Raw genomic sequence first — 13,443 nt, forward strand, 5'->3', positions numbered from 1 at the left:
GGTGGCAAGAAAGAAGCCGTTACTCAAAAAGAACCATATGAAAGCACGTCTGGAATTTACCAGAAAGCATGAGAGTGACCCAGCTGCGATGTGGGAAAAAGGTTTTGTGGTCAGATGAGACCAAGATAGAGCTTCTTGGCCAAAACTCAAAACGCTATGTGTGGTGCAAACCTATCACTGCCCATGCCTCAAGACACACCATCCCTACAGTGAAGTATGGTGGTGGCAGCATCATGCTGTGGGGATGCTTCTCATCAGCAGGGACTGGGCATCTTGTTACAATTGAAGGAAGAATGGATGGAGCAAAATACAGGAAAATACTGCAAGAGAATCTGCTTCAGTCTGCTAAAAAACTGAAGCTTGGGAGGAAATTCACCTTTCAGCAGGACAATGATCCCAAGCACAAGGCCAAAGCAACATTGGAGTGGCTCAAGAACAAAAAGGTGAATGTCTTACAGTGGCCCAGTCAAAGTCCTGATCTCAATCCCATTGAGAATCTGTGGCACTGTTTGAAAAATGCGGTCCACTAGCGTCGTCCAACCAACCTTAACAACCTGGAGCAAATCGGCCAAGAAGAATGGGCCAAAATCACTCCGACACTGTGTACAAAGCTGGTACATACTTACCCCAAAAGACTTAAAGCTGTTATTGCAGCGAAAGGTGGCTCTACCAAATATTAATGTGTCGGGGTTGAATACTTATGCAAGCAAGATATTTCAGTTTTTTATTTTTCTTAAAAATATTTTCCTACATAAAACCAATGTCACCTTACAATAATTGATTTTGAGTTTAAGGCGCAATTGTTTAGAAAGTTTTGAAACTCAGTAATAAAAAAAGTCATAAAAATTGTGTGGTACTTGTTATCGCTCTACCTATTTATCGTAACAACAGTTAACTGATGGATACACAATAATAACTGAAGTGAAATGCCTTTTATTTTTACTTTTGTCATTGCAATCTCTAAATGGTGTTTTGTTTCTTTTTGATAAGTGTTTTGAATAATCAGTAGAGGAGTTTCTCTCCAGTTCAAGGTGCCTGTCATAGACATACAGTATGTAATGTTGGCTACAGAAAAATCACTCAAACGTCATGTAAGGTAAGAGAACAACAAATAGAATTTGAAGCTAAGTACTTCTAACAAGTTGTATTCAATGATTTAATACAATCATATGGCAACTGTCACAATATTCAGTCCCTTTGTTCTTGCTTATAAGGCTTGTCTTTTTCCTTGCTATCTTCATTGCACACCAGTGCATTGTGTGTTATCAAGAGAGAATTAGACATACTTACACTAGAGAAAGGTCCTTTCTTATTTATGACTTTTCCTTTTTAGGTTACAGAAAATAATAATCTTTTAAATGAATGTTTTGTAGCTTTGCTTTATTGCATATTATAATTAAATACATTACAAACAGTGGGAAGTAGGACAACATAAATTCATAATGCATAACATGCTCAACAGTATCAATATTGAAATAAATACATTTTAACAATAAAAACCTTAGTTTTTATAACTGAATCCATAAGAGTAAGCACTTGATATGCTGCACTTTTTTGAAACAGCCAAAATCATGTTTGACATTTATGACAGCCCAGGCTGTCTCAGTAATGAAAAGGTTCTTGCTCAAAAAAGGTGCCATAAACCTTGTTTGCAGTGATTTGTTATCTTGACACATGAACCTTCAGTTTTATGCCTACAGTACTTGCCATTACAGCTCAAATAAATTAACTCTATATTTACTATATTGGTAAATTAAAAATATTGTTTACACTGTACACTAACAAATTTCAGTTTCAATTTGATTTAATCAAAATATTGTAATAAAGTAGTCAAAGTAATAAAAGGGCAATTTAGATTTTATATGTTAAAGAGGCTGACCTTCTATCTCAAGATATTGGTAGGTTAATTAGTTTACACAAGATCAATTCGCATAAACCTATAAATTGTGTTGGCTTACTGAATAATTTGCTCAACTTAACTGTAAAGGGCATCATCTACAGTTTTGAATAAAACATCAACAAGATAGCAATTACAATCAGTGAGGCACTGTGTTCCAGTTTTTCCAATAATTTTAGTATTTTCACTCCAACATAGGTCATTTTACATTTCAAATACTATTTTTTGGAGCAATACAATTTTGGAAACATTGTATTGTAAGTGCTAATTACAACTGTGGAAAAATAAGAAATCTGCCTACATTTACATATCCCTGCCAGGACTATGAGGCACTGCAGGATTACTATAAATTATTTTTTAAGTTAAAATAAGTAACACACAGAAATATAAATTTGAAGAACAATTTGTAATCCAAACTACTGGGGCCAGGTTACTCTCCAGATCCGAGGTTCAACATCAGCTTTACTGGATTACCCTTTGCAACTAAAGTATTAACAAAAATCTTTTTTATTACCATTTGTATTATTTTACAAATATATCATGTTGTTTACTAGCATGGGCATGATAAAACTGTTCTACCACCACAAATCATCTCCTCTGCTACTTCTAGTACTTGCCCTCTCCCTGCTTTTTAAACGTAACATTTCCATGATACTCTGTGCATAAATGTCTCTCAGATTTAAATTGACAACAGCATCTAAGGGGAAATTCTTGGTAAGCTTTCTGAGTGCTTCACGGTTCCGTAGCGCAGCCTCCTTCATCTTTAATGTAAAATAACAGGCAGAAAATCTGTCATTGATGATTGCAATCGGCAGAGATAAGAGGAGAATGCCAGACAAGATGCACAGACAAGCCACTATCTTGCCTAGTGTGGTGTCAGGTCTTATATCCCCATAACCAACTGTTGTCATAGAAGTGGTAGCCCACCACCATGCACAGGGGACACTTGTAAAGTATGTGTCAGGTATGTTGTGTTCAACAGCATATTCTATGTTGGAGAAAATGGAAATTCCCACAGAAAGGAAAAGTAGGAGCAGGCCAACTTCTTCATAACACAGGGTGATAGTCATTCCTAGGGATTTAAGGCCTGAAAGAAAAAGTAAAGCAGACATTACACAACATTTAAGTATACTTTTTTTTTCTTTCTTATATCTCCTGAGCAACAATTTAAGGACACATTAATGTTCAAAGGTATGTTTTAACTTTGGTCTGTGGCTTACATTCCAATAAACAGGTTTAATCACTATCTGAAGAAGAAGCTTAGAATTGGTGATAAATCTAATGTTTGTACTGTTTCACAAATGTTAAAGGACAATAGAAATGTGTTAGTCAAAGGGTGGCATATCAGCAGTGTCTGAAGTGCTTTAAGAACTGACAGCCCCTCATAATAAATACCTATATTTAAGCATAACGGTTACTTAGATTTTGGTGTTTTTTCAGTCTTTTTTCATTATATAAACATAACTATTTATGCAGTACAAGACTTCTTTACTAAAGCAATCAGTCTGAAATACAAAAAACATATTTACTGGGCTAATCATTTATACTATCAGCTCAAATTACAAATTTGCATAAGGAACCTGTTACTCAAGCACACACTACAGCTATTGCCACACTTGCTTACCTGTCCCAGATCTGTATGCACATGAGCTATACAAAGGTACAGTAATTAAGAACACCATAATGAAACCACTAGTTTTACAATACTACAGCTGTCAGATATGTTAAGCCTTACACAGCAATCACAAATGTTGAACTTGTCAACTTCTGTGGTATCCATTTTAAATGTATGGAATTGTAGTTCAGCAAGCAATTTTGCACAGTAAATCCCACTTGTTAGTGAATGAGACTAATATCTAGATGCAATTTACCACTCAGTGTGTGTATATACTGTATTATTTGCAGAAGAGGGCTAACATATTAATATTGTATTATAATGGACTCAATTGGTACAGAACTGTAGCTTAGAAATTTGCAGAAGACATAAAAAAAAAAGGATTGCCCAAATTGGTTCTTTCCACTTAAAAAAAAAAAAAAAAAAAAAAAAAAAAGATGTTTCTTTTTCATAACACTTATTGATGCCAACAAATGTAGCACATTTCTTTTGTAGTAAATATTGTAAGTATCCACCGTATGGGAGTTCATATTAACAACCTGTCAATTTCTTTCTTCTCATATTGGGGTTTTCTTTCCACTGATAATACTATTTTGAAGATATGTATTAACCAAGCAAGACTAATCTATGTGTACCTGTCCTATTGCTTCATGAGGTATGTGTGTATGTGTCAATCAGTAAAAAAAATCCCCAGGGCCTGATGGAATCTGTCCAGGAGTCCTCATGGAAACTAGAGAACAGATTTTGAAACCAATATGTTATATATTCAATAAATCTAGAAATAATGGAGCCTTCCCACTGGACTGGAAAATTGGTGATGTTGTTCCTACATTTAAAAAAAAAAAGGGACATAAATTTGACCCTGGGAACTACATACTTAACATCGATCATATGTAAAATCATGGACTATAATAGGAACCAAAATGTATGAATATTTATATAGTAACAACATTATAGGAGACAGTCAACATGGCTTTAAGAAGGGTAGATCTTGTTTAACTAATTTACTATAATTTTTTTCAGGAGGTGATTACTAGAGTGGACAAGGACTTGATTTCAAAAAGCATTTGACAGTACTGTATCTATATCTAAAGACTGAATAATTAGGAATAAATGGTAAAGTAGCAGCATGGATTCATAACTTGTTACAAGATAGAAAGCAGAGTTATAGAGGCCAGGCATCAAACTGGAGTAACATAACAAGTGGGGTACTAGAGGGATCAATACTGGGACCATTTTTATTCTTAATCTACATAAATGTAACTGCTGAGAATTATTTTTCACAGAGAACAGAACTAGAGACCATAGGTGGAAGCTGAAGGGCATATTCAGAATCGAGGGGAGAAGGAGCTTTTTCACAGATAGGGTGAACCACTGGAACTGACTGGTGGACAGAGTTGTTGAAGCAAAGACTAATGAATCCTTCAACAGACTGGATGCTGTCATGAACAATATTGTATAATTCTCTTTGTGACCATAATAAGACCTTTAGCTAGCCAACTGGAGGAAGGGCGGTCAGATAGCCATGGATTCCCAGAGGTTTATTTTACCCTACTAACTGGTTATGGTTTTTTTTGTTTTTCCTCTCGAGTGTTAATGGACCAAGCTTGCACATAAGCAAGCGAGCATAGGCAGGCCGAATGGCCTTTTCTCGTTCTAGAATTTCAGAGGGAGCCAAATAAGGACTGAGTGATTGATATCTAATGAGTTGTGACTAATTTCCTGTTGAAATTCATAAATTAATTCCTTTCCACAATCAGTAAAAACTAGCACAGACTTTAAATAGCACAAAGTAAATTCTTTAGAACTAGAAATAGTAGTTTTTGTGAACAAAATAAATAATCCTCATGGCATAATCACAGTGGAATGTCATATCAGACTGAATGGTGTATAAGCATGAAGCAACGTGGATATGTGAAAAAGATTTACAGGGTAATGTACGTTTTTAAGAGAATCATAGAATACAGCAGTGTACCAAAACTACTGTCTGGCAGAAGTTTGTATCATTAATATGGCCAAAGATTAACCATGTGGAATTGTTCACTTGACACTACCTCTCATGGATATAAACTAAGTATACCTGTGTAGCAAACATTTGAAAAAAGAACTTACTACAGAGCAGATATTTATCATGTCACATGACCTCAATATGGCAGCCATATCATATCAGAGGTCAATGGTATGGTCCTCAGCATGTCTAGCAGGGATTGTTTATAAAACCCTGCAAATATGAAGTCACTGCCTCGATCGGTTTCTGAGATATGACCTTTGTTTATTTTATTTTAAATATATTTTTAAACGCAAATGTTCTCTGGTAGGTGCCACCTTGGCTTTTATTTTGTAGGCTGTAGCTTCCCCCGCTTGCTGTTTAGTGTATTAGGTGTTTAACATTAGTCACTGATAATGGCTTTCCAAATGGATATCATTTTGTGTATGTGAATGTTCTGGATAGAAGTGGCTTCATCAGTTTTATAAAGCAAAGTTGCCAAATGCCATTACTGGCACTGAATGATTCTTTTACCTGCCATTTCACTGCTGCAATCACTTATGCCTAAATAAACTATGTCATACTTTAAAAAAAAATATAATATAAACAAGAGTCTATATTATCCTCTATATGCTCAGAGTTTAAGGCAACCAGGGAAACACAATTGGATACATTAGAATATATGTCTAACCTCTTTGGCAGAAAAGTAATATAGAAAAAATAATGTTCATGATATTACTTCCGTTATATTACACACTGATTTACTGCAAAACATACTGAGATCATACTTAACATTCTATTTTTAAAGAAAAATATAACAGTATTAGTATAGCTATTAATACTCTTCTGTTGCCTGGAGCAGTGAGAAATGATCTATATATAATATATACAAGAACAGCCTTGATACCTGGTTACTATCAACTCTGTTTTCATAATAACACTGATGAACTCTGATAAAAGAGATGGAACACAGGACAACCTATTTTGGATGTTTCATTGTATAAAGCTCTGATGTTATCACAGTTGCTTCATCTATTCCAAACTAAATACTTATATAAAGATGTATTTTCTATCTGCACCATGCTTAATGGTTTAATGCCACATGGCTACACTAGAAACTTTATATAAACACAGAGGTCTCAGTTAAAGGCCAAGACACAGCTCTGATTTAAAAAATGTATTTAACCAATAATGGTTACAGTAAAAATGGGTACAGAAAAATTCCTGGGGATTAATGACTGGTTAAATTGAATTACCAATTACAAGGTAAGCCTTACCTACACAGTTCTACAGATATATACATTGTGTCATTTTACATATAGTACTATATAACTACTTACTTTAGCATTACAATAAAAGAAAACATATGTTTAACTTTAGTTTTATGTTATTGGTGTCTGGTATTTATACAGACCACAATTAAGTTTAATATGCTGTTTAATACTGTAGTCTGTGTCAGCAAATGTCTTTCTTTTTTTTTTTTTTTTTTTTTACTGCGCTGCGAGTTGTATTCAGAGGCCTGTGGTGTGGCAATGGGTGTTGACATGGCATTATGTTGATGCTTATGCTTGCTCTATTCTAATCAGGTGCTAATTTCATGTCTTCATGTCCTGACACAATTGAGGGAGTGGGGGTGGGGGCACATATACATATACATATAATATACACACGTAAATAATACGTGTTCAGTGTTTAAAAGTAAACAAACCTGTGGAATGTCTTCCCAGTTTCAGCATTCTCAGTGCTCTCATCAGCCTCAGGATCTGAACAACCCTTCCTACATTTTCCAGTTCTGAGGAGCCTCCATGGAAATTCTCAACCAGAACAGTAACATAAAAAGGTAAGATGGCAAGAAGATCTATTATGTTGATCACACGTTTACTGAACTTGCATTTGTCCTTCACACATATGAACCTCAAAACCAGCTCCCCAGTAAACCATGTTATACAAATATATTCCAATGCATTCAAGAAAGGGGGTTCTAGTGTGCTCAAATCCAGTGAAATAAGAGACATGTTTGCAATGGAAATGAGCACAAAAACTACAGATAATGTACCAAAAGTTTTTGCAGCCTTAGAAGAGTCTGGTTTCTCCATAACCTCCCAAAGCTTCTGCCGCAGCATTTCACAGATTACTCCAGAAAAGTCCTCGTCTTCATTCTCAATTGGTTCTGAATCTTTCTGTACATTCAGAGTTTCACTCATTTCCTTTCTTCTGTAATATTTGTCTCTACAACAGGAGTCAATGCTAAGCTCATCAATGCCCCAGTATTCAATCTCTTGCAGGAATGAAATTGCACAAAGTTCCTCCATTACGTGTAAACGTCCTGTCTTATAATAGTTCATGATGTATTTAAAGGTCTGCGAATTTCTGTCAAAAAAGAATTCGTTGTCCACAAAGTTAGCATCATCACAAAGGTCCAACACAGCCTCCCGTGTTGACACTGCTAGCTTACCGAGGCGTGTTTCAGGGTAGGATGCCAGCATTTCTTGAGTTAGCACATACCTGCTACCTCCCACATTTATAATAAAACAATCTAAAGGGTTTTCATTTAGGTGCTGTTCACTACAGAAGACACTTGATTCCAAAGACAAAATGGAGGCACTGTTATCATAGTATTTAGCAGGGCTAGAAGAAAAGCTGGTTGACTCCATGGTGCATATTTTGTGAAAAAATTTACACTGGTACCTGTCAAAAGAAAATTCAGAAATATTAACTCTTTGTAAGGTTTGGCGGGTCACGAATTTCAAATCAGAAGGTACTTTTAAAAAAAATGTTTTTATTGGAACACGTTACGTACGGTGGCCCTAAAGTGCAAAACAAAAATAAAATATACCAAAAATAAAAGTGTCTCCTAAAAGCAGTATGCTTTTTTTTTTTTTTTACAAAGTATTTCATGTTTCTACAAGTAGTGTGCATTATTTGTATAATACGTGCATCTTTCTTAATGCATGCCTAGAAAAATGAGTGCCTTCCAAAACATACGAGACAAACACTTATTTAATTCTGATATGATTTATGCATGTTTCCTTTGCTTGACAGTTTTTTTTTTTTTTTTTTAATACATAGAGGATACTGAATGATCACTCGTGGTATACACTTTTTATTCCCCTTAAGAGGATGTCCTTACATAAACCACTCGCTCTTACTGGGGCTCTCTTTTGCCGAATAAAAACCATATACCATGACTTAGGATACTGGATACTTAGCAAATTTACTTCACATTTAGTATGCTGCTCTACATGCAGTATCTTAAGTATCTTTAGTATGCCTACCAAGCACACTAAAAGCAAAATGAAGAACGGGTACTTCAATATGTAACAAACATGTAACTTACCAATTGTAAGAATGCAAATTAAGATACTGGTGTGCATCAATTCACATCAATTTAATATTTGCTCTTGTGAAAAGGTGGGTTAACACTTGCTAACACTTACGTTAACAAACTGAAAATATAGTTATCTGTTGAAAAGGTATGTTTACACTTGCCTGAGCTGTTAGCTTTGCAGCTGTCCCTGAAGAAAAACAAAGCTGTGTATCACATGCATACTTGTTTCCACACCACTAATGAAACTCAGGACAGTCTAATGAGAAAATGTTTACCCATAACATCAACAACTTTGATATATTATTTAAAGCAGTTGGAAAATTTAGCACAACTGAAATACATACTTGTTTTTTCTATTTCATTTATTTTTCTTGTATGGTGAATTTTGATGCTCTGAATGGTGATGGATTGGGACATTAGAAATCACCTCTACAATTTTTATTGACAATGCAGAAATTGGATTAGCAATGTGCCTGACAAGTGAATCAGCTAAAGAATAACTACTATCTTAATATTTCATATGGTGAAAATTTGTATAAATGTGAGCACAGAGATTTGGAATTGCGATACAACTCTTAAAGTTATTAACATATTTTCGCTGTAAAACATGGCTTATTTTACAGTAGTTCACAGTCTAAAAATAGCCTTTAAGATATTCCATGATTAAGCTTATTATTTATTAAAGCAACATTGTCATATACAAAATTGTTCATTTTCTCTAGACTTATTGCAACAAATGTTCCTAAATATTAAATGCTTCCTTGAAAAACAGTAGGCTAAATGCTAAATTGTAAATTACTGTATTTCGTTTTACATGTCCTTTAATTTGGGTTTGTGTAACCAGCCACAAATGTTTTAAACAGCATGTGCACGATGTATTTTCCTAAAATGGGATACTTATTGTTAAATCTGTGGAACGTAAACAACTAGAAATATACTGTCTTTTATCTGTCTTTTTTGTTTCTAACTATAAACATTACCATACAAAACAAACATTTGATCTTGAATAAAATGTAATACAATGTAGTTCCATAGTTTCCTACTTGGAAAGACAATCTATAGTTTTTAAAACAAGTTGTCAAATTGTCCATAAATAAGTATTTAACACTCAATGAATGCTGTCCAGATATTCAAATGAACTTGATGCGTTATAGGTTGTATTAAAAATAGAACATAGCAATAGAGGAGGCTATAATATAAACTAAAAAAAGGCTGTGGTCAATAAAGAAGAGGTGGTAGTTATGGGAGATAAAATGTTCTACTACTTAGTATATCTGTTTGGTGGCAGAACTTTAATGTACATAATGTACGCTTCATTCTTCTAAACTTTAGAGCTATTCATTAAAACAAAAACAAAACGACAAACAAAAAAATGTTAAAGCATCGATTACAACCTGTCTCTATATGATGAATATACATACGACCTCGAGATGCTTCACTTGGTTAATCTGTCAATGAACTACAGCAAATAAAATTAACTCGCTTTAAAAAAAAAAAAAAAAAAAAAAAAAAGAAAGAGTATTTTGATAGAATAACGCTATCTTTTTGCATACATTTTTGTTTTTTTTTTTGCAAAATTTTTAAACGAAGAAATTAAGCTTTTCTTCCTTCTTCCTTTTTTCTTTAAACGTATATATAAATATATATAAAATGCAACATTTTATATATATATATATATATATATATATATATATATATATATATATATATATATATATAGACACATATACACACACACACACACACACACACACACACAACACAAAAAATAAAATTAAATAAAAACTACAACTTACCTAAAGCTTAGTCACGGTTATGTAGCAGAATTGTATTTTCTAAGGACGTTAGAGATCCATTCTTTCCTTTCAATTTTTCCTCTTTATGAGCAATAAATAAAAATTAAATAAACAAGTGATACTTTCAGTCAATATTTACCGTTTTTTTTTTGTTTTTTTTTTTAATAAAAATAAACCCATAAAAATGCACTATTTAAGTTCTACATACAGAACAGAATGTATACCGAAAAAAAAAAAAAAAAAAGAAAAAAGATCCAACCCAACTTTTCACGATCCTGAAAGTGGGCTTTAACGTCTGTTAACTCAATGCACAGCGGTTCAGGTGAACAGCCCATCAATTGCTGAGATCACGTGGGACCACCCCTGCTGCTAGGCAACAAATTCGTGTTTCTAAACATAACCCATTAAAACGCAGGGCCAGCGTATTTTCTGAAGATCAAACAATATTCACCTGGCATTGTGTTTATCTGCTTCGAAATCCACAGTGTACCAAAGTCTCTATTCTGTTCTTGAAAAGTGCTCAATCCCTAATATTTCAGTGACGTTTTTTTTTTTTTTTTTTTTTTTTTTTATTTTCTAATGCGTTTACAGGTAAGCATAGACAATATAAAACCAATGATACTGTTAAATCCTCTATCAGTGGACGTGTGTAGTTTTTAATAAAATTAATGAAAACATTTCCCAAGATATAATCTTCTATTGTCTGACAAATCAGGTTTTAGCGAGTGCAATGAAAAATATTCACACTCTGACCTACATTAGCAATATGTGACATCCTTTGAAATATCACAGAACCTTACCAGTCCTCAAAAAGCATCACTTAAAACTGGAAGCAGAGCAAGTAACAGATGATATGATTGGACACTTGGCATTTTAGCTGTTAAACACAAATTTTCTGGATTATTATTATTATTATTATTATTATTATTATTATTATTATTATATTATTATTATTATTATTTCTCTAAATTGGGTATTCATTTGATTAATACAGCATCCATACATTAAGACACTAAAAGTAATGCACGTTTCAATACTTGTACTGTACTGTGAAAAAAAATTCCACCCTATTGAGCTACTGCTACCATGACAAAAAAATAGAGAATGGCCCTTCCAGAGGTAGCACCTCAAATGCCCTGGTGCGTTGTTCAAATGGAAACAGATGTGTCTTTAGTGTTAAAGGATGTTGAAGTTTTGACCACTGTAACAGGTCTGGTCCTAGTCACAACATGTTGCTCATGGGCTCAATCAATCATGACATGCTTGTGTCAGAGTTATGATTTCTGATGCTTGTTTTCTGCAAACAGTTGTAGCTGAGGAACAATACCTGTTGCAATGACACCCACAAGCATATCCCTTGTGCAGTTACTGAGATACTTCTACTTTCACAAAATTGTTGCGGAACAGTTGCTTACTGTTATTTCAAAGGTAAAAAAATAAAAAAAATAAATAAAAAATAAATAAACTAAGAACACTAGCAGTTAGAAATTGTGGATAAGAAATATAGTCTAACAGTGCCACCTAGCTGTTAATTAATGTGTGATTGTAGGGAGTTTGGTGCTTAAATGCCCAATTAATTTGTGCAATGGTTTAATTCAGTTAGCACTTTTAGTTACAGATTTCTCCTAAGCGAGTTCAAGATCACATGGAAACAACAGTTATATCTTTTATACATTTTATCAAAAGTTTGTAAACAAAATATGGTATGTGTGATAGCTATACATGAATTGTCTATAATTTGTCTTTTCTGTTAGAACTAATTATATTTGTAAGTAAACATAATAACATTAATATACAAGGAGAATAATTTGAGTAAATATCAGCCAGAATATAAATTCATATAAATTCGGTGGATTCAAATTAACAGGATGCTACAAAATTGTATTTCATTCTATATAATATATCCTTTAATCAGATCCACAGCACAAATGTATTTAACACCCATTGATCTGTTCTTTAAAGAAAATAAGATGCATCACCTGTTATTTAAGTTCATAGATCACCTTGTAATTATTCTAGCTTTTAGCTCGTAATTCACTTTAATGGAAGATTAAAACTAGCCTTTCTCTTGTAAAAAAAAAAAAATCTTATATAGTTATTAAGTAACTAATACACTAAAACAAACAAACTGCATCAAGAAGAAGTATGTTAAATTCTGAGATTAGCTTGGCTCATACCACTGTGGCCCTATTAAATAAATACACAAACTTTAAGGACTGCTTTAAGGAATGTTTTGTTAAGGGTTGTTTTGTAAAATCAATCATGATAAATAAAATCAAGAGAAGGTTAGAAGTTTATTTATATTTTGAGAAGGTTAGAAGTTTATTTATATTTTTCCAAAAACAGTCTTTCAGTCAGCCCTCCACAGTCCTGAGAGCCAGAAGGGTTAGGGTTACCAGCTTGCCAGGTACTGGCTGCAACAGTGGTGAGAGGAGCCCCACTGCAACAAGTCATAGCTGACCTCCACCACAGCCGCAGCCTACACCCTAGTACTCTAAACAAACAAAAGTCCTACCTTTTGTGGTGATGTACTTTTTTTTCTTTCAAATAGCATATATCTATATCATTTATGTGATTTATTTTAATTGCAAATATACATCCTGCCCACTATTACAGTTTTGTACAGGATACATTAGTTTATCTCTAACGTAATATTGCCACAGTTTTACATATAGACTGCCCTGTTCTCAGGCTACGCCCCAAATTCTGTCCCGCTCTGCTTTTCAGATAATGTCCCAAATTCTGGCCCTCTCTGCATTTTTGATAACGTCCCAAATTCTGGCCCACTCTGCATTTCAGATAACGTCCCAAATTCTGGCC

General features: G+C 33.8%; 1 protein-coding gene across 1 annotated transcript; it reads right to left on the bottom strand.

Annotated features, from left to right (window-relative positions):
• Window positions 1-1,851: 1,851 nt before the first annotated feature.
• LOC121308500 (potassium voltage-gated channel subfamily V member 1-like) lies at window positions 1,852-10,744 on the bottom strand. The gene is made up of 3 exons (XM_041240937.1): window positions 10,624-10,744; window positions 7,208-8,187; window positions 1,852-2,984 (listed from the first exon to the last, which is right to left on the bottom strand). Exons 2-3 carry the CDS (start codon window positions 8,151-8,153, stop codon window positions 2,473-2,475), a joined length of 1,458 nt encoding a protein of 485 aa, XP_041096871.1. The 5' UTR covers window positions 8,154-8,187; window positions 10,624-10,744; the 3' UTR covers window positions 1,852-2,472.
• Window positions 10,745-13,443: the final 2,699 nt, after the last annotated feature.

This window comes from Polyodon spathula, chromosome 3 (genome assembly GCF_017654505.1).
Source record: "Polyodon spathula isolate WHYD16114869_AA chromosome 3, ASM1765450v1, whole genome shotgun sequence".
Taxonomy (NCBI): domain Eukaryota; kingdom Metazoa; phylum Chordata; class Actinopteri; order Acipenseriformes; family Polyodontidae; genus Polyodon; species Polyodon spathula.